This window comes from Lytechinus pictus, chromosome 1, assembly GCF_037042905.1.
Source record: "Lytechinus pictus isolate F3 Inbred chromosome 1, Lp3.0, whole genome shotgun sequence".
Lineage (NCBI taxonomy): Eukaryota > Metazoa > Echinodermata > Echinoidea > Temnopleuroida > Toxopneustidae > Lytechinus > Lytechinus pictus.
In genome coordinates, this window is record NC_087245.1 from 9,640,477 (window position 1) to 9,663,472 (window position 22,996).

A 22,996-nucleotide genomic window follows, 5' to 3' on the forward strand; every position below is an offset into this window, starting at 1 on the left:
GAGGAGGGGAGATATAAAGAGAGGGGGAGAGAGAGGGGGGGAGAGAAAATGAAACTGGCCTGTGTTTGGTTAAGGGGATTAGGAACTGACCTGGTGCATGGCCCTGAGCAATGATTAATCTCCACCCCTTTTCTCAATGGAGCAACTTGATTGGTCAATACTTTTAATGAGGTAAGGGGATGCCCCCTTTTTCTATTACATCATCGAGCAACAATTTACAAAGAAGGATCGGGTGATCTTGTTTGGGTCCACTGTGTTTGTCAAGTCTCTTTGCCAACAAGTGTGTGAGTAGAATACATGTACATACTCCTTTTTGTCTTGTTAATAATTTGATTAATAACATCTCAATAAAGCTGAAAGGCATGATTGTTTTTATCAACATACAGACAGTTTTTTTTTTTATGAAAGACTTTTTAGAAACACAACAGAATCTGTGAATTTCATTCTTTTGAAATTGCAGAAATTTAATAATGTTTTCTCTTTATAGAAGAAACAAATGATTGTCATAAAGTTATTATTTCATTTTATAAAGCTCCTAAGTTCTTGTGATTTCAGGTTTTCTAATTGTAAAATCATATTTATTATAATTTGATATTTTGAAGCAAGTTTATTTATGATTGAATAAAATATTTACTTGGGGAAAAAACCCACTATCTGTCAATAACAGTACACCAACTTAAGAATATAGTCATGCAAACAAAACACTTGAGAACTTTAGAGAGTCTATCTTTGTGGTATTGCAACAAAGAATAGACACAAATAAGTTAAGTCCTCGTGACATCTATAAATACTAGATCCTAGGGGTCATCAATATATCAGTTCCAGCAGTATTGATTCATGCAAATGAGTAGGTAAAGTTTTTTTCTGATTGGTCGATTGGTCTGATATTATTTTATTGCCTTGAATAGTTGGGTAGGCTCTATAGGCTTTACTGATCACATGCTATGTGGACTGTGATGGTGGAGGGGTGTTCTTTGCACCATGTGAATTCTTGAGTGTGTTGAGTGGTGCTCCAAGTCTGGATGTTCTTGCTCTTTAGGCATAGGTGAGTTTACAATAAGTAGTCAATATCATTATTATTGCTAGGAAAAGAAGTGTTTGCAAACTTCACGTGTCATAAGTTTATTTTAAGTAAAAACTTCTTTCTTTCTTTTTTTTGCTCCTTTTACAATGTAGTCCTATTGTCATCTACTTTGATGGAATTGAAAATGTGGGGAATTTATTATCCACAATTAATATGCTTTGATATTGATCTATAGATTTTTAAGGTTTTTAATTTCTCTATTTAAGTTTTGATAAGGTCTTCACCATTCACCCTTTTTCTTTTTGGTTCACATTTCTTTAATATGTTTTTAACTCTTTTTTTTTAAATTCTAGTCTGCTTTTAATTTAGTTCCTATTAGGTATAATTTTTCAATTAAACAGTCTCCATTACTGGCCCATCAATAATTTCTATGAAAAACTTTTGGATATGAATACAGATTGACTTTTAATTGCAGACGATTGTAAGGAAATTTATCATTATAAACCTAAACATAACACGTATGTGAAAGAACCTATCCATCTATAGACCATTATCATCAGTCCTTTCCTTTGACTTCTTTGTTAGGAATATTGTTTAAACATCAATGATTTAATCACACTTCATTTCACCAAGGCCTTACCAAAGTTACCAAACAATCCTCAGGGTCAAAGTTGAAAACAAGTCATCTCGGACTCGTGATTGCAAATAAATGCACCGCGTTGAGTGGCTGCTCTGGTCAGCTTCCCAGAAAATGATGACATCAAGTAGCATATCGTTACTGTTCCAGTGGGATACCTATCATCCTGTCATGGTATACTCATAAATGTCATAGCCAATCTTCACCAAGATTCACTGACTACACAAACTTCAGGGTGGGTCTGAAGGAGGGATAGCTTTTAACCCTTTGCCTGTGAGAGCTGTGTGGTCCCTGCATTATTTATAAACCTAAAAGCATTAAAGAAATTGTTAGTATAAAAATGGCTAAATAATATGCTGAATAAGATTGGTTTTGTATATGAATTTACCTGGAGGCAGATCCAGGCTTTCCTATTGGGGTTGGGTGCACAGTAAATTACCCACATTCAGGGGAAAAAATCCCACTACCAAAATAAGCTATACTGTACTTGCTACCTTAAAAAAATGACAAGAATAAAAAGTTATTTTCTCTGAGGTGACAGAAATTGTATTAATAAATTTGAGGAGGAAAAACTTTACGGCAACATGATATCTTATTTCTTGCTAGTGTTGACCAGCTGAATCTCTAAGGGTGTGTTTATGCTTCCATTGTGTAGACAGAATTAACGTTTTCAAACATTTCAGAACGCCGATCGTAAACGTGGTCCTGGGAGTGCTGTTTATGCTTAACTTTTCAGAGGCGAAATCACGATCTCTAGCTGGCTTTGCATCGCAATTTTCGTTGAGCAGGAAAGCGAGGTCAAATTGGGCGCGCCCTTTTTCGAAAGTTTATCTTATCTGAGTGTTGTTATGGTCGACTCCCGGGGGTCGACTTTTATTTAAACATTGAACAATTTCCAAATAATCGCATGGAGCTAATTGACATAGCCATAGAATTTCCACCAATCCTGGAATAGTCCTCCATCGACATTCATGTAGGAAGTAGGAAATACATGTAAGTACCATACAAGTTTGGGGAAAGATAAAAAAGTTTGCAGGTGGGAGATATAAAGCAAATAATACTGAAGAGAGAGAATTGGAAGGGCAAAATATTATGATGCTATTCAATGTCTGTCTCGGAAATCTTCCTACTCATTGTGCAATTAACAAAGACTAACGCTTGCTCACTAATGCCATGTGTCTCTTCGATGAGATTTCCCTGAACGGAATAAGCTGATAGCAGATTGATAGTCCATGATGATGGAATATGGCAATTAGACAAAGGGTATAGGGTCAGAAGTGCAATATGAAATCTGTTTGTTTGAATTTCATAGTATAATGATATTTGATACTGGTAAACATCTCAGATGATGCTCATTCCCATGTAGTGTTTTTAGAAAAGTCATCCTTATGTATATGAATCTTATTTATTCAGTAAGTCTATGCTCTTCTGGTTTGTGGCCTGTCAGTATAACATGTTCCACATGCATGCTATCCATCCATGCAACAGGAAACGTAATTTACAATCGATGTGGCTCTCCATCCTCTCTGATTCCATCTTCACAAGCTCTTTGGAGCAGCGCCCGGCCGGCAGTAGACAAAACCCTCCAGCTTCCACTCTTATCTTCCGCAAAGGTCGTATTCTCCAGGCCTTGGTGCCGCTATGTCGCGCAAGCCCTCTAATGTTCAATTCATGAATCTTTGGTTGCGCTTTGCCTCTGCTTACATGATCCTTTTGCTTCACTATGGCAGGATGGGAAAGAGGGAAATTATCCCAATGCCGTCCAGAGATGGGAGACTTGTATCTGCGCCCTCAATCCATTTTGGGATGGGATTTTAGCAGCTGGAGCCAAATATACTCCTCTTCCTTGATTTAATCAACACTAAATTTAGGATTTTGCTGGAGAGTTGAGAGAGTGCGATAGTATCTGATACACTAAATTCAATGTTGAATTTTTATTTAGATTCATGAGTTGTCAGCAGTACTTCATACTTCATTTTGTGAATTTCAACTGGGGGAAAAAAGGATCATTGATATCTAATTTTAATCATTCATGAATCTATTCAATGTTAAACAATGTACATCAGAACCATATTGAAGTACATGTAGATAAAGCCTACATCATGTAGGCTTTATACATGTACTATACACTTGGTTGTATTCATCTCTCTTTCTCTCTCTCTCTCTCTTTTGTTTTGTCACTTAAAATGGACTATTCCAAAGGTCTTACAATGTAGTTCACAATACAACACATGGCTTTAACATGAAAATATCCATGAACATGTTAATCTGTATGCATGGTTGTTTGAATGAGAATTAATAATTCATATTTTCTGGAAGGATATCAGTTTCCATAAAAATTCCATGGTATACATGTATGTATACATGTTGAGAGAAAAGGGAAAACACACAGAAATTTCCTCATGGGATATTTGGCATTTTTCTACAAAAAAAGTATTTTGTAAAACTGTAATTGTGTTCTATGTTTATAGAAAGTCTTGTGATTTTTTCTGCCTATTTGGTAATTTATACAATTAAAAATTATTGTCAAGATCATGGTGATAGTGATAATCATTGTCAACATTATGATGATGATTCAATTCAATTCACAATTATTTCATTTTTGGTTAAAAATGTACATAATTCAAAATAAACAAAATTATTAACAAGCTAAAAAGTAGAAAGTGAAAATGAAATGGGGAACTGCAAAGAGAGCCAAGAGGCCTTGTACATGCACAGTTCCCAGTACATTAAAAGAAATAACAAGATAAAATACATGATATGAACAAAGTAAACATGAACAAAAGGACAAGAAATTACAATTTTTACAATACAGAAATGACTACACATACTTCAGATAAAGAAACTGCTTCAATTTTTTTAAGGGAATTAACTGATTTAACACATTGTATCATATCTTTATGGATCAAGTTCCAAATTACAGGGAAATTGTGTCGTACGGATTTCATTACATTATTAGTTTTAACAGGCCATAAAGTGAAACAAATGTTTAAAACCGGTATTGTGATGGTGGATTTGGTGATTAAGAGCAAACATTTCATGGACATTTTTTAAGAGGTAATTTATTCTGAAAATAAAGAAAACAATGTAGAGCAATAGAGAAATAGTATAAATCAAAAATAAATTTATTATAAGAGACCTAAGTTTTCTAAACGGTGGGGCAGAGTGAGCATAATAATGACATCCCATGCAACTACAAAGGGCTTTATTCTGCAATTTAAATATTTTTTATAATTTTTTTCGATTTCAATTTCCCCAAACGGCAACACAATATTGAAGATATGAGAGCATGAAAGAATTGTACTGTTGCAGAAGATGGAAGGGAATCATGATAATGATTATGATGATTATGACGATGAAAGTGATGGTGATTAATTTTGATGGTGATCATCATGATCATGGATGTGATGATGATGATTGTGATGATTATGACGATGAAAGTGATGGTGATTAATTTTGATGGTGATCATCATGATCATGGATGTGATGATGATGATTGTGATGATTATGACGATGAAAGTGATGGTGATTAATTTTGATGGTGATCATCATGATCATGGATGTGATGATGATGATTGTGATGATTATGACGATGAAAGTGATGGTGATTAATTTTGATGGTGATCATCATGATCATGGATGTGATGATGATGATTGTGATGATTATGACGATGAAAGTGATGGTGATTAATTTTGATGGTGATCATCATGATCATGGATGTGATGATGATGGCAATGGTGACGACAGTGGTGGGGATGGGGATGATGATGATGATGGTTATGAAGAAAGGAATAATATTACTAAGGTAGATAATGGTGAATAACCAACATATTCTTTGGGTGCAATCTCCCACCAGTTCTTGTAAAAATGGAGAAAAAAAATTAAGCTTGATAGAAATAGTATAAACTGATCAGCGTTTCATTTTCTTAAAAACCCTAACACATTACGATGAGAGCTTCATCTATGTAATTTTGATAAGGGCAATCAATGGAGCAGTACGACAGTGCATCGTACTTGCATTTATCCACTCAGCATTAATCTGATTCTTGTATCCAATTTCTCTTCCATTCCCTCTCATAAAAAGAGAGCAGGCATCGTAATTAAGCTCTGATGTTACACCAGTCCCCATACCCCTTTATCAATTTTCATAAAGCACAACATGGTAGATAATAATTTGTGTGTATGGGTTGCAAATGCATTTGCCCCACACAATCCAAGTCTCTGGAAGAACACACACACACAGTTCTGCATCTAGTAGCTATCGTAATGCCTGCATACAGATCTATGCATCTATTTCAACGCCATTACGTCATATGCCTACTATACACTCGGAGCAGAGCTGAAACGGTGGACCATACTATTGGTAATCAACATCACAGCGGCATTCTGCGCTACGATTCTTAGCTGTTCGGTTGCGTTATGAGTGTGTTCGCACCCGCTCTGTGAGCATGGAACACTGTATAGTAGTAAGCATCTCTCTCTGCAACTATCTGTGTGTATGAGGAGTAGGGCTAATTTATGCAATGACCACTAGGGTGTATGAATGGATGCGTAGAGGCTGCTTCTATAGATGCGTGTGTAAGGGTGTGTGTATACATACTATTATTCATGGATGGGGAAGCTCTGAAGGCAATAAAATATTGGACCTGCATACTAATGAACCTATTCCACTATTTTCTCTTTGAAGGTTGCTGCTTGCGTATAGTAAATTAATTCAATCAAGTAATTATCTACTTGCTCTTTATGTTTTCTATTATTAGGCCTTTATACACTGCCTCTGGAGTACTGTGTATTTTCTTTTTATTTTGTTTATTTTCTCTCATTTCTGTGACTTCAGAATTTTTATGTGATTCATTGCTGGATGCGATCCCCACAGTATTTTTTTTCAACTGACAAGTATTTTTGTAAAGGAAAATTTTGATTTATGAATGTTTTGATTATTCTGTGTGGCTCTTGTCTTGAGTCATCGGCCCTCGCTTTGCATAAATCTCTGCGATCGTGTGATACACGCACCACTTTGTGGACCCTTTCGCAGAATTTTCCTGTGTTCATGCTTGAATCAGAATCATCATGTGTTATGATTTCTTCTTTAAGGTGACGCTCTAAATCTGTTTGGACATGAGTATAAATGGAATAAAACTTTGCAGCTGTTCATTTGTTTTTCTGTTCAGCAACTTTATTGTCTCATAAATTTTTCATGGATTGATATTTCATATTGGAATACTGCTTTTTGAAAGAGTTAGTGATCTTTGGTGTTCTTGAAGATGGTGTCCTGATAACAATGGCCTCATTTACATGGGAGGATACCCAAGGATATCATTGTGAAATAACTTATCTGTGACTACATGTAATATTTTGCCTTTGTATTATTCACAGGGTGATAACATGTACTTTGCTACTTTTTATTGTATCTTGCAGAATTAAAAATAAACAACCTCCTCGTGCCTGTTACAAATTGAAACTCGCTTATCTTGGCCCTAATCAGCATCAACGACCTGCTATACCGGTGTAACGTGAGGGCGTCCTACCGTTGCCTTCATGCCGAGTCCGCAAAGTATGGCCACTCTTTCGGTGACTGATTGTGGAAGTCACCAGTTATATGCTACCAAGGACGAACCAATCACAAGTCAGCATGCTCCGGCTCGGGTAACTGTGACAACCAACCCAGAGCATGAGAAGTTCTCAAACTGGTGAGTTTGAATCTTCTTGAGGTTTTTATCTTGATACTGATGTACAGTTCATGTAGGCCTACATCTCAATATATTTGTAATAGGCCTTTATTAGGTTTTTAAAACTTTTATGACTAAGTACTACTTTGAATGAAAGGAAGTCTACTTAATTTACAGCTATAGTTCAACGCTTTCAAATAGTTTGAAGTAACCAATTCGTGATTCTGTTGGTCCCCATGGACCCCCTAAGACCTTAATTAAACAAGGAAAATTTACTGCTTTGCAGACTTATTTTATAACACATTTTTCTATTCACATTGTTTATTGTGTATTCTACAGGTCTTTAAAATACATGTATGTGCATTTGAAATAACTTCTCTAGTAAAGAAGTATGAACATGGTAGTGGAGTTTTCCATGTTCCTTTTATCCAGCTTACTTTAGCTCTTTCGGTAATATTGATAAGTCAAGAATACGTGGTGTTTGTAATACCTTGTACATTTTACCTCATAGATTCATTACGTTCAAGGTTTCTTGATAACTCAGTCATGACTTCCAGATGTTATTAACATCAGGACTGTCTGTTTATTTCACCTCCGTCTCTCTCTAAAGCCTTTTGCAATTGGAGAGTTGCGATGAAGAGATCGACCTCTCGACCCCAAAGCAGAGCATCCCCCGAAAGAGTGACACCATCAACAATAACAATAACGGCAGCGGGGCGTGTGAGACTCTTACTAGGAATGAGGGGGCGGTGAACTATAGAGGGATGCAAAGGCGAAGCTTGTTGGAGGGTATATGGGGGTGTCTCAAACCGGTCTGGAACATGATCGGAAAGGGAAACCAAGAGAAACAAAATGAAGGATTTTTAAGTAAGTAACAAAGGCAGTGGTACTTGTTTTAATCTAGAAATGATAGAGATTTTTCTTATTTGTACTCTTTCTCATGGATATGTTCATTCAAATGACAATTTTTCATTGAATTTGATGGCCTTTTGAGGGATTTTCTGTACCTTCTAATGGCTACCTTCAGATATAGGAAGCAAATAGATTTAGCCCGTAAATATATTGGATCACTAGAGAGAGTAATTTAATTGGTATTGGACACGGAATTGTTAATCCAGACATAACTTTTCAATCTCTTTATTTATTTTTTTTTTTTTTGGGGGGGGAGGTTGCATACACTTTGTGATGGATCAAGGAATATCAGTGTATAAAGTATACACCAAAGTGGAAAAGTATGACATGATAAACAATTCTCTCTAACTGATCCAGTAAGCAGCCAGGGTAGGAGATAAATAGGCCTACAGGTATTTATTGACCTTCATGCATCTATGCAAATGAGACGCCATCCTAGGCTCCTATAAGTGTTTTGAAGCAGATCCTTGCCCAAAGGCCTCAGACAAATCAATGTTGATGGTGACATGAAAAGTGGAGAGGGGTAATTTTCATATTATATATTGTCAGATGCTATTACATGGAGGCCAATATTGTTTGTTGCACTTGGACAATCAGTGAATTCTGCTTTTTTTTTTGTCACTTGACTACTTTTTCCCTTTTCTTCTTTTCTTATATAAAGCTCACTCGTTTGTGATATCATTTATGCTTTTTTCGATTGTTATTTTCTTGTATGGTGCTTTTGAAGTTTGTCTACATTTTGCCCAATCCACATACATTTCAAACCGTAAGAATTTCTATAAGTGTGAATTAATGCTATTTTTCATTTTATAAAAAGACATGACTCTATTCTGTGCATATATTATTTAAAAAACCTATAGATGATTAAAACATCCCATGATTTAATCTTACTTTGTGGAATCAGGCCATTGTAGATTTTTGTTAGAATTACAATCTATTTAAAAAAAAAATCAACAATTCAATGAATTGTTTTGTATATCTGTTTGTATTGCAATCCATTAAAATTTGCCTTTATATTCTATGGTTGTACCTTTATTCAGTGCAGTTTATTTATTTTATTTTTTTGCTCATTTCATGTATTATCATCCTCTCGATGGCTCTGCTGAGTTAAGTTTCCGTTTGTCACATGCATCTGAGATTCATGTCCTAAATTTCTTGTTTCCCCCTTTTTCTTCTTCTTTCAGATGATTGGGAGGTTCCATTTGAGAATATCCGCAACCTACAATGGTTAGGAAGTGGAGCCCAAGGCGCTGTCTTCCTAGGCTGGTACAGGACGGAACCAGTCGCCGTCAAGAAGGTCAGGGATGAAAAGGAAACGGACATCAAGCATTTACGCAAACTCAACCATCAGAATATTGTGACAATAAAGTAAGTGCATACAGGAGTAGGGCGTATCTAAATTGTAGAATTTATTACAGAACTCATAATTTTCAGACAAGCCAAAAATAAGGATTGTTTGATACTGGAGCCAACTGCTCCTTGAATTTTCTGATAAGTATTGTGAAAAGAAGGAAGGGGTGTGTGGGGGTTGCAGCTCTGTAACAATCGCAAAATTTGGAATTAGGGGGCATAGGGACAGAACTGGAAATGCTCCCATCTAAGTTGGCCACTGAAAAAATAACTCCATGCCAGGGCTGGAATACATGAAATATTAAAATTTGCCTTTCAATCTTCAATGTATAGTGATGTCAACATAAAAAGTATGATTGATGAAGTCTGTTTGTTTATATAGACAGATTGCCTTCAGTGTATAACCCCAATGAGAAATGATTTATATTATGGAAATAAATGTGGCTTTTATAAACAGGTGGTATCTAACAACCATGATCGACCAAATTATTTTCAAGATTTTTAGGATCAATCTTGAGGGCTTTCATATAATCATATTGAGTGTGCTCTTGTGTAGTTCATGGAAAAATGGTTCATTAGAGTCTCAATGGGGTTTTAGTCAGTATAATTGCATAAATGCCATTTACTTGGAAAGTTACACCCATCCCTTGATTGGGATGGGAATGAGGTTAGGTACGCACTCTGTTACGCCTGTATGATTTGGGTTAAGATAAAGGAAATGAAGCATTACATTCTTTCCCTCAAGAGAGCAATGCATGATTTATGACAAGCATCCAAGATGGATGACGATGTCAAGAAGCACCGGTCCATAGCTCCCGGTCATAGATAGGTGAACATGATGATCAAAATGTCAAGAGTAGACTGTATTGGTAGCAAAGTGCCGCCATTAATATTAAGTAGATGGGATGAGTATTTGATGAGGAGGACAGTTCCATTGTTCCCAAGGGATAAGATGAGGAACAGTGAGTCAGGGATGAGGGCAAGGGGATTAGCTAAGCTTGAACCAACTTCTTTTTCTCTTATCTTTCATGCTGATTTTAGTCGAGAGTTGGATTTGCTTTTATTTTTTATGATTTTATTAAACGAAACATAATTTTCAACTCTATGATTTCATTTACTTTTGGGACATATCATGAGAATGACTATATTTTTAGAGCATATTCTACAAAGTGATATTATTGAAAAAATGCTTTCTTTGAATCGCTCTGACCATATTCTAATTTCAATATTGTGTTCAGATATAACTTAGTACCTTTCATTAAAATGGTTAAGTTTGTGTCTCTTTGTTGTTAGTTAGAGATGATAAAATTCTAAGACATGTAATATGTGTTTTAAGATCTATTATATTGATGATATCATCCACTGAAACATCTTCAGAGTTCAATGTACTAAAATTATCAATGGACTACTCTTTTCTTCCCAGGGGTGTGTGCACGCTAGCACCTTGCTATTGTATCCTGATGGAGTACTGCCCATTTGGACAGCTATATGAAGTGCTAAGGGACGGACGTGAGATTCCCCCTCAGTTGATGATTGACTGGTCCAAACAGATTGCTCAGGGCATGCACTACCTCCATGCACATAAGATAATACATAGGGATCTCAAGTCACCAAAGTAAGAGAACCATTCCACTTAATTTCTCCTATGCCATTTTCTATTTACTCAATGTCATCAATATTATCTTTCTATTTTATTTGTTTTGACTTCGAGTTCTTCCAGGAGAAAAAAACTCTTTATTGATAAAAACTCAATAGCAATTCTTAATCAGGAGGCTGATCATCACATAGTATAACTCTTCAAAGTGAAATATAATACTAGATGATGTTCATTCTAGATAACATTATAGAAATGAAGAAAAGGAAGAGGTAACTATCCTCCCTGTTAATATGAGGCAAACTGTTGCCATTTTCCAGCAAAGCTTTAAAGAGAGGGGATGAAATTTACCAAGAAATATTTAAACCACTTTGTAATTGCAGTGTGCTAGTGGCAAATAATGACATCCTGAAGATCTCAGATTTTGGCACCAGTAGAGAGTGGAATGAGAAGAGCACCAAGATGTCATTCGCTGGCACCGTGGCTTGGATGGCACCAGAGGTGATACGTAATGAACCCTGCTCAGAGAAAGTTGATGTTTGGTCATTCGGTGTGGTCCTCTGGGAGCTACTGACTGGAGAGATGCCTTACAAGGTAAAGACAGAATGGCCCTGTGATGATGGTCTTTCACCCATAATCTTTGTTTGATGTTCTCTTATGAGTTTGTAAAGAAATGGTAACATCCATTTGAATATAGTCATTGTTGTTGAAGAATTGTTGCCAGAAGTTAAAGAATATATTGGAAGGAGCCAGCAAATCATAGATTAATACCATTTATGTATGGAGTTGAAAGTAGATTTAAAGAGTAATCAGATATAAGTTACACTTGATTCATGCCCTCGCAGCATCTGATACATACTCCTTTAGAACAAAATTTTATTTTAGTGTAATTTTCAGTAGGTATTATCCTTAGTTATCTCTTTCAAAGAGCTCAATGTCTTAATTGGAATATTCATGCATCAGAGCATTGATTAAACATAGAGCCGAACTGCTTTCTGTAACTAAAGCTAATGAACCATTTGTCTTTGAAGGATGTGGATTCCTCTGCCATCATCTGGGGTGTAGGAAGCAACAGCCTTCAGCTACCCATCCCATCCACCTGTCCTGATGGCTTCAAGCTTCTTATGATGCAGTGCTGGAGCGCCAAGACCAGGAATAGACCATCCTTTCGGCAGATCCTCATGCATATTGACATCGCTGCTGTAGACTTCTTGTCAACGCCACAGGAGGCTTATTTTGACAAGCAGGTAATATACAGTCATGCATACTTTTTGTATAAGCTTAAAATGCACTTGCTGATTTAGATGAGGGCCATTTTTGGCCCTTTCACCCCCACCCCCCCCCAAAAAAAAAAGTGAATCGCTTTTACTCCTTGCCAAACAGTTCAGTGAAATTATCCCTTTTTTTTTTTAATGGATTTTATGTCTTGGAATAGGTTACCTCTCTCTTTCATACTGCGAAATGGTCTCATTGCCTGTTGAACTGAGCCATTGTCATAATTGTAAATATTGCATAACACTAAAATCTATATCACTTCAAAAAAATCTATAACTATGCATTCCTGAAATTCCACTGTCAGAGGTATTTTGTTTTAATATATTGTAATGCCTTTAGTTGCCATGTTGAAGGTAAAAATCAATATTGCCAGGTATGCCAGAGTCAAAACGAGACCAGATGGCTTGCATTTGTGTGATCAATAATGGGCGTTAATGAAATTCCTGGCATTCCAGGGGTGGAGGATGAATGTGCATGCATATCCTGATTGCATTGAGTGTGTTTACATTCTATATTGATTACTACCTTTCCTATATGATAATGACATAATCTATAGCATGGAAGTAACTTTTAGAGATTATGTTATTTTCGATGTTTATTCTTTTTAAATATGAAGGTTGACTGGAGAGAAGAGATAAAGCTCCAATTTGAGAAAATGAAATCTGAGGGATCATCCATGTGCCACATTGATGAAGACCTCATCAAAAGAAGACAGGATGAACTCAGGTAATAATGCTAACAGATATTATCTGTACATACGATTGTCATCGGCGATATCTTTTAAACTTACTGCCTATTGTATTCTTTTCATACCTATATACTTATCTGAAGTAAGGTTTGTGTTGGAAATATTTTAATGTGAAGGAAGTCATGAATGTAAATGGACTGCAGGTTGAACTTCTCTTTCATAAATCTGACCAAAAGTTGAGTAACTGGTAGCTATAAATACCGACATGTCGTATACTGATTATTTATGTAGAAATATAATAAAAACAGGATTGATGCATGTAATTAACATGTGTAATTGATTAGTATTACTGCTCATCACAGTGATACATATATGTAGTTAGTACTTTGAGTAGCACAGCCCTTGACTGGAATTCTTCCCCATTGAGTGGAGAATGTACACTGCATGCAGACAAGCCAGAATCAAATGATGGGGATTGTGATACATCTGTAAAACATAGTGAGATATCACTTTGAATCTAGATGAACAAACTGTTTATACTGTTAGTAGGATTGTGATTGTAATTAGCCAAAAAAATGTTTAGACACTGAAGATAGAGATATTTTCTGCCCTACCATGCAGGCATGCACAGGACATCAGGGAACACTATGAGCGCAAGCTGCAACGAGCCAATGACCTCTACATGGAGCTGCACTCCTGTCTTCTCCAGCTGGAGCAGAGGGAGAGGGAGCTGATGCGCAGGGAGAAACAGATCAGCGAGATTGAGGTCAAGAAGAAGAGGGCACTCAAACCCATCCTCAAGGCTCGTACTGTCCAAAAACTCATTGAAAAATCGCTGCAATCTCATGGAGGTTCGGCTACACTTGGAAGGTAATTATTAGTTTTGACCATTGGCTAGATAGGATGTAGATGGGTCTAAGTCAGTCTTGCTTAAATGTAACTCTAAGATACAAGTGGCAGTTTGGATGCACTGAGTTCAAATGATATTTTCTCAATGATTATGATAGTTGTACTCTCTTGTAGTCATGAAAGTCAGGAATACAATATGCACTTCAAGATATTTGGATTGAAAATTCTTTTGCATGGACTGCCTCAGTTTAGAGTTAACTGTGGGTAAAGATATACTGTACGTTTTATCTTTTTCCAGATCACCAAGTCCTGGAAGTTCCTCAGTAAGTCCAGAGCCAGAAAATAGATCTCCAGCAACCCTTCCAAGAGCCAACCTCAATACCAAGACCTCACCCATCCGAGCAAAGACCTTGCCTCAGCGCAAGTCACGCCATCGCAGGAACAATAGCCATGGTAGAGGAAGTTTTTCTGGGAAAGCCTCATCACCGTCTAAGGAAAGCTTAGAATCCAGTAAACCCCCAAGTAGTAGCCCAAGGAAAGCAGATGAAGATGTTTCCTCAAGTACCCAGGACATTCGTAAGCCTGATGCAGAAACCTCAAGGTTTATCAAGCGCTCCCAGAGTGAAAGACTTGTTACAGAAGGCACAATGTCCAGGAAACATGGTTGTCGTTTCAATATCCACTCTCCTGCGGAGATCGCAGGTGGCATATGTAGGTGCAATGGACGTAACTCAAAGAGCCGTCCTGGACATGTTCAAATTGTGAACGAAGGCCAAAGCCAAGCGGCTCAACGGAAGTATAAGCACAGACAAAGGACAATTGGTAACTTCACCAGCGAGATTGACGTTTTGAATAGCAATAGTCCCGTTCAAGGGGCCACCAGTGGACCAAGTGGTCAGGAAGGTCCCTCCAATTCCACGGCCATCACTGTTAATGCAGAAATGAACTGTTCTTCAGATCATTCCATGGGTGGTGTTAGGTTAGGAGGAATGGAGGTTATGGGACTCAAGTCCTCCTATATAGGACACAGACTTGCTTCAGCAGATAGTCCTATCAGGAGGAATGTAGGTTCCTTGCGGAAAGGTCCAGGAATTTCAAAGAGAAGCCCCTCTCCAACAAAGAAGACAAAGTCATCTCTAGACAAAACGAAGGTAAGTCCCTTTACATTTGTTTTTATCTCTTTTGATCATTGTGTAGAAATGTTCCAGATATGCTACTACAAAAACATAGAATGATCAATATTGAAATTAGGATAATGCCAATTAAATTTATAATCTGTTACGATAATCAATGGGAATATGAATTTGCAAAATCATTTTTATTTGTGTAAACAGACCTCTGCTTGAAGTTACATGCACTTAAAGGGGAATCCAGCCTTGGCCTTAAAATGTTGTATTGGGAAGGAGAAAAATAAATTAAACAGAATGGTGAAAATTTGAAAGAAATCTGACAAGAAATAAGAAAGTTATAGCTGCTTTAAAATTGGGATCACTAATAGTATGTAGATTTCAAATTGGCAACTGGGTAAGTAAATTATGACAAGGGGCAAGGACAACTTTCCCATAGGCCATGTACTTTATTATCAGGGATTTGTGGTTTTCTCCTAAGTACCAATTCCCCTGGGGCAGTAATCTAAATATAACCCAGGTAGTATATTGTTTAATGTCCTCATGAAAGAAAAATATAATTTGAAATAAAACTTTGAGGAAAAATGACATTCTAGCCGTAATATGTAGTGGAGTACATGGAAGAGTAGTCCTTGCCTTACATCACTATGACATCCCATATGCGGCCAATTTGAAGTCTCCATGAGTATAGTGATTACCAATATTTACAACTTTGAAAAATTCATAATTTTCTTGTTTGTCCAATATTGTTCAAACTTTCAACTATCAACTTGTCTGATTTTTCTTTTTCTTATAAAAACAAGTTTTTAATTGGGTTGGATTCCCCTTTAATGTGTTGTCTATTGAGATGAGTTAGGCAGACTATTGTGCCATAAGAACTTCATCATATGAATATATTATTTCTTTCCAATCATGTAACTGAAAAAACTCATTTTGAAAAGGGTCATCTGTATATAATGTGCATAATTCATGGTTTCCATGATTTATCTATATTCCCATCTATGTAGGGAGGTGAGAGTTCCAGTGATAATGAGGAAGCTGCGCCAGACCATTCCAGTGATGAAGACACATTGACGATACAAAACGACAGGTTGCGTCCAAAAAGCCGTCAGTCCTTCTCCACCGATCACTCCGATGGCATCTTCTCCGAAGAAGACAACACCAGCGATCGGTCCCATGGCCCCACCCCAGAGCCAGGCCAACGAGCCCGTACCACCACACCTAGCAGTCTGTCCTCTGTTGCTATCAGCATGAACCCTGATCACCATGACCTAGGAGCCATGACATCTGATGGTCTCTCAGACAAGGAACGTGTTGTTAGACAGGTCATGAAACAGATCTCTGGGGATAAGAGCTATGAGGTAAGTCAAGGCACAAACTTTTATTCTCTTTCTCTCCTTTTTTTTATTTTTCTGTAATTCTCTTTCTCCTCTCTCACTTTCTGTCTCTCACATACATGCAAACTCCCATATACATTGTTGCGCATCTCTTGCTTCATATATGTTGGGCATCTCTTGCTTCATATATGTAATATGTATATTGTAGTTATATTTTTATAATTTTCATGTTCATTTATAAAGTAATTTTATTTATTTATCAATCATGTTCTATATTATATATTTTGTCTTTGTATCTTGAAATGCTTTTTCAGTATCTCCTAATTTTTTGTCATTCTTGTTAATTATATCTGGTACTATTATATTAGTTTTAGATGTCTGATAGGTTTATAGTGACATCTTCTTAATATAAATTCTATTATATTATCAATTTTTCACATGGGTAATTTCAGAACTGAATAATACTCATCAAAACTGTTTCTATTATATTTCCACAGAGCAAAATACACTACACAGAGACAGATTCCAGTAGTGACGAAGGCGGAGACTAGGTGTTTGCAGACGAGATTCATTTATTACTTCAGACCTCAACAGATGTGGCAATCTATACTATATTGTGCAGCTTTGTTAAAGTTTATCCTGCAGAAAAGAAGAAAAAAAAGTATTATTTTATTGTTACTGCAGCTTTTCATGTATATTCAAAACAGACTATTCATATCATTTGCTTCATGTGAATTAATTTAGTACTTGATTTGTTAAGCTCATGTATTCTAATACATTTCCTCTTTCATTGTTATGATACATTCGGGCATTAGAGTTACTATTGCTTATATGCATGACATAACATTTATGTGCTCTTTTCATGAAATTCAAAATCATGTACAAAGTGATTGTGAATGATGTATCTGATAATACTTTGATGATGATGTCACTTGTACTTATAAATTTGAAAGGTTTTAAAAAGTATTATCTGAGAGAGAGAAATGTATTCATTTGAAGAAAAAGTAAACTAATTATTCATTTATCCAGCTTATGGTTTCATATTGATGAGTTCTTTGAGAAAATATTTGGAGAAATTTTGTTTTAAAGTAACACACTAAAGCATCTGTACAAAGTGAATGGTGCCATATAAAAATCTATAAACACAATCAATTTTTTTTTCAGTTGAGTTAAGAACATTAATTCGGTTGATGCTACTGACTCCATTGAAGTACAAAAAAGGAAAATATCTATACATTTGGTTGATTATGATATTTTTACTGACATAGAACAATACCATTTCAAACTTGTCGTGATTTGTTACAAAACCTTTTATATTCAAAGTGTAGCAGGACATCAGAAGTTCCGAGTCCGGAAAAGTGCAATGATGAAAATATATAATTCATTTGTAAAATGTCATGTATTCTTATTGGTTTTTCATATATATTACAAACTGTTTATCAGTGAATTAATATATCTATTGAGGAGTAAAGCTCTTTCTTTACAAAAGACATTGAAGCTGCTGTATTTTTTAGTATATAAAAAGATTGTGCAATTATAAAAAAATTTATGAAGAATGAATCCTATATTCATATGCTTTTTTGTGGAACATTAAAAGAGAGAAAAAGAAAATGTGAATAACACTCCAAACCTTTTCTTAATTTGAGAATGGGGACGTCATTCAAGTTCGAATTCATATTTGCCTGTTTGAGAATCGCAGTTGAGTTTTGTTTTAAAGTTTGATTCTTTCATGCATTTGCAATTCATTTTGAGGAATTTCTGATCTAATAAAGTCGTAGAAGACATTTAGCAACGCTCTCGATTCAAATGCAACTGCATATGTGACTGTTCTCAGGTATTGCCTCGTGCATCTATAACAAAAGGAAATGTTTGCTCAGTCTTCGTTTCCCATCAAGAAGTCTTGAAAAAATCATGTCCATTTGATATATACAGATAGGATCATCATTTTTTTATACTGATGATGTGGCTGTATCAAGACTAACTTCTAGCTAGACCTATTGATTTGTTGTTGTTTTTGGAAATCATATTGTTGTAGATCACATGATCAGATTTCTGGTGGTTTGCAACAGTACTGCAATAAATGTGTATTTTCCAGAAATGTTTCTTGATTTAGGAATAATTCAATAATTTATTGATGGGACAGGAGTACTGAATTTACTTTGACAAAATAAATACCTGATGTACATATTTGTGTTAAATCATAATAACTTCCATACAGTGACAAAGTACTGAAAATATATATTGTTTTCAGTCATGTACGAATTACTGAAAGATGTTTTTGGAGATAGTAACGGCAGATGAAAAGAAAGCTCCTCATAAAGATATTATGAATAGTGGACAGTGAGGTTTAATGTTTCTCCTCAATGGAAATGACTGAGTGTATATTAAATCTTTTTTAAAGTGTAAATTATTGTAAAAAAATGTAAATTAGGTGTTGATTTCTTGGATTTAAAATTGAAGAAGTCTCCCATAGTCATTCACTGCCATGATCACCCTGTAAATACTTAGTTTATCAATGATAAATGGCTAATTCATCCTTCCATTTTTATCATGCAACATAATTCAAAGATCTCTATTAGATAATGTAACGACAGACACGTTAAATAGAATTAAAGCTGAAAAAAAATCACTAGTTATTAAAGTAATTTGTATGAAACTTCAGTTCTCAGTGATAGTAATATATGAACACCTTGTATTTTTATTTAGCTTACTGACTTCAGTACTGAACAATTTTACCCCATGGCAGCATGGTCATTATTAATTTTATCAGTGACTTTACCCCCCCCCCCCCCCGATATGATAACTTTCATTTATGTTTAAAGGCTATTTATCAGTCTCTTTTGTTCTTGCCAGCCAATAAAGCTTAATGAGTGGTTTTATGATTATGAGTGTTTCTTTGCTAGTCCTTTTCAGGAAAGGACCATTTTTATGTTTGTTTACAGAAGGTAAACCTGAAACCATTTTCGCTTTGTATTCTTTTATTATTAATAGCATATACATGTTGTATCTTTCAATACTGTATCACTGCGAACATGAAATATGTTATGTACATGTATATTGTGTAATAAACATTTTATGAGAGATGTACATTAAAATGCCTACTGGTATTTGTTATTAAAATATTGATAACAATTTATCATATTTGATTTAGTAGCCTATTTGCATTTTAGCTCTGCCCATTTGAGGCCAAAGCACAAAGTTTTTATGATCGTGCTATTATTTGCAATGTTCAATCTTTCTCAAGACTTTGTTTAACAAGAAAATGTGCTTTTCTTTGGAAGGTGACCCTATGAAACAGAGTCATTCCTTTGCAAATCATTGTAAAAAAAGAGAGCATTTGTTTATTGATTTTGTTATGCTATTTTTCACATCTGCATTGTTTTAAAGATGTATATTTTATGGAATTGTGGTTCTAGTTGATCCTTGGTAAATGACCCAACTATTCATATAAAGGAATAGATTAGAGGATAACTAAAAAAAACAACCTAACATTGGTGTGCTGGTTTATAAATATAGAAGAAAAAGATGCACAAGAATTCTCAAATGTGTGCAATTTCATGAAAACAATTATTATTTATTACTTAACTTTGTAATATTCACAGGGGTTCCCTAGGATAGCTCCTGAAAGGACACCCCCCCCCCCCCCCACTGGAGTAGCCTGGGGTATTAAATGCATGTAATATTCTACATTGGAGTTTGGAATTCCTACATTAGCTGTCAATTTTGTAGGATATAATATCAGATTCTTTCAGGATTAGTGTCCTATTAAAACATCTAATGCTCTTTTCTAATCTCAAAAGTGAAAAACATAACTGAATGGTGATGTCTTAGCCCCATCAAATTAAGATTGAATAGTCCTTTTACTGAAATGATGAAAATATAATGGCTGATTTTTAACAGCAATCATGTATTCAGATACAGATTGGTATGATTTTAGGCACTGCTTTTACATCATAGATATCCTTTGATGTCTATGCATCATGTTTTCAACAGGTCATGTTTTTGTGATTGCTTGTCCACATAATTGCACACAAACTTTTTATGCATGTAACTTATGAAAGTTTTAAAGGAATGGATTCTTACAGATGTCCTCTCATATATTTCTGCATTGTTTTTAATGCACTATTGCTTTAAGAAGCGAACATCCTATTTTGAAAAGTTGTATTCAGTGTCCTGTCTTACAAAGAGTTACAGTTAATCCAATCAACCTCAATCCTATGGGAATCCATCATTGTAATAATATTTTCTACAAGAACTTTGAACAATTTTCCTTGTAACCAAAGAAGCACGCAGAATTTTCAAGAATACAAGGAATGTATAAAGATACATCATAGTTATAAAATATTTTGAACAATCATGCATAATGTTGACATTGCTGGCATTCCATAGTTGTGGTTGATTGGATCAATCACAACTCTTTATAAGACATGGCCAGTAATCCATGAACCTCAAACCCTACATTTCCATTGAGAATATAACTTTGATGTTGGCTTGACTTGGATATTCATTAAAAAGGAATTTGCTTTAATTCAGGTACTTAATTAGTGATCAGATTCTAGTTGTGTTACCACATGATCACTGGAGTTTTTAAGATGATGGTTTATTTTATAGAGATCAAATTGTATTCTTATATAAATGCCCTTGGAATTAATATGTTCTTGATTTTCTAGCAATGCTTATCAGTGAAATAGAAATAAACATATCTAAGGAGAGATGATCAAGAAGTGATGAATCCAATACCTTGCCTAACCTATAATGTCAGAGGATTGCAACAAACCCAGGGTATTTTACCCAACTTATTGGGTACTACTACTGATTGATAATACTGTGTCAGGATGACACATGTATGTTACAGTGTGTTTGACTGCAGTAGCTCAGTGAATTGATGCTACTTCAAATATGAATTGTTTAAATGTCAATTTGACAGGAAGTCTTTTGATGACCTGCCTGCATGCAGGTTTATCATATTTTCTGGCTTCAGAGAATGTGTGGAATGATGAATGTAAAACAACTATCTGAATGTTCAGATTTCTTGAAAGACTGATGATGTGGATCAGAAAGAAATGTAATGAGGTTTTTTTTGTGTTGTGAAAGTACAAAGTAAGTTTTAAAGTGTAATTGAGATATATCATGTCAAAACAGGTATGTACAATAAATGAACATATGAAAATATACTTAATGAAATGATTGTAACCATTTGCTGATGTAGTGTTAAGGGTAGAGATGAGTAGAGTGAAACGGAAGCAAAAAGCAAGAAAGGGATAAATGAGGAAATAGGTGGTAAATTGAGAATTGGGGAAAGGTAGAATTTGCCATACCTAGCAACAGCATGAAATATTTTACAATTCTGATGAGCGAAATCACACAAAATGAATTTTTGTTGGTGTTGAAAGAATGACCTGAAAAGGCTGCTTTTAGTAATTTACTGGAGCAAAATATATACAAACAACTTTTAGCATCTGAAAATGAATTAAGAAAAAACAGTGTATGGATAATCTTATGAGAAAAGGGGTTCAGGGCATGAGCTGGTAAGAGAGTAATTACACTTCAATGGAATGATTAAGGGGAAAAGTGAATTGAATGGGAGATAGGGTGGGGAAGAAGAGGATATGGAAGGTTTATTGGAGAGGGGGTGATATTGATGGGACAAGAAGATCATCTTCGGATGTTATAGAGGGTGTAGAACAAAGGAGGAGATAGAGAATATGAGAATAAGAAAGATTTTTTATGAGAAAGTCCTGTCCTCCACAAAAGGGTTAGGACATTTTATTTTTTGCTCGTCACAGAATTTTGAAAGAAATAGTGCCCCTCCCCCTCTATTCGATCCGGTCACTGCCAGATCCGCCGCTCAACTCGACTATGCAATTTTTATCTTATTCTGCCCTTTCATTTTTTTTCTGAGGTCTTATTGTTCAAAAAAATATTTGCTCTTAACAAAATCAGTCTACTTTGGAGATAGAGGTCATAGGATGAAGTTGGATAAGAATTTTTCTCGACTTGATATTAGCTAGAAGTACTTTTTTAGTAATAGAGTTGTAGATATGTGGAATAATCTTCCTGATAATGTTGTTTCAGCTTCTTCGGTCAACTCCTTCAAAATCGCCTGGATACACTGGTCTAAGAATTAAGACTTGCTTCATGAGCCAGTATAGGCAGTATTGTCTTTGTTTTATTCGGTTTTAGCATATGTACACATTTTCTGACAGTTCTTTCTTGTGTATAAGTCTATTTATTTGCTCAATATCATGAATACTGTACTACTACCAGAGGAGATACTACGATCGATGAACAGGCACTCAACAAAAAGAGTGGGTCTTCATAAACCCGTCATTAAAGGGATGGTTCAGGCTGCAGATATTTATATTTCAATAAAATTTACAAAGCAAAATGCTGAAAATTTGACAAAACAAATATCGGAGTTATTGAATTTTACAGATTTGCATTATTCTGGTGAAACAGTTCTAGGCATGTCTTTATGAATATTCATTAGATGGGCTGATGATGTCATATTCCCACTTGTTCTTTTGTTTTTT

The 22,996-nt window shown here is 35.4% G+C and overlaps 1 protein-coding gene across 4 annotated transcripts; it reads left to right on the top strand.

Annotated features, from left to right (window-relative positions):
* Positions 1 to 248: 248 nt before the first annotated feature.
* LOC135153183 (mitogen-activated protein kinase kinase kinase 13-like) lies at positions 249 to 21,637 on the top strand. Of its 4 annotated transcripts, none has more exons than XM_064095433.1 (12): positions 249 to 284; positions 7,081 to 7,352; positions 7,942 to 8,198; positions 9,428 to 9,611; positions 11,017 to 11,208; positions 11,571 to 11,781; positions 12,219 to 12,434; positions 13,079 to 13,188; positions 13,772 to 14,020; positions 14,298 to 15,150; positions 16,134 to 16,487; positions 16,961 to 21,637. In XM_064095433.1, exons 2-12 carry the CDS (start codon positions 7,201 to 7,203, stop codon positions 17,012 to 17,014), a joined length of 2,832 nt encoding a protein of 943 aa, XP_063951503.1. In that variant the 5' UTR covers positions 249 to 284; positions 7,081 to 7,200; the 3' UTR covers positions 17,015 to 21,637. The 4 variants fall into 4 exon arrangements, 3 of the variants coding, with proteins under 3 accessions (XP_063951503.1, XP_063951496.1, XP_063951509.1); XM_064095426.1 differs by lacking the exon at positions 249 to 284 and adding an exon at positions 915 to 1,045; XR_010292698.1 differs by lacking the exon at positions 249 to 284 and adding an exon at positions 931 to 1,045 and having other exon boundaries at positions 14,298 to 15,353; positions 15,930 to 16,487; positions 16,961 to 17,108.
* Positions 21,638 to 22,996: the final 1,359 nt, after the last annotated feature.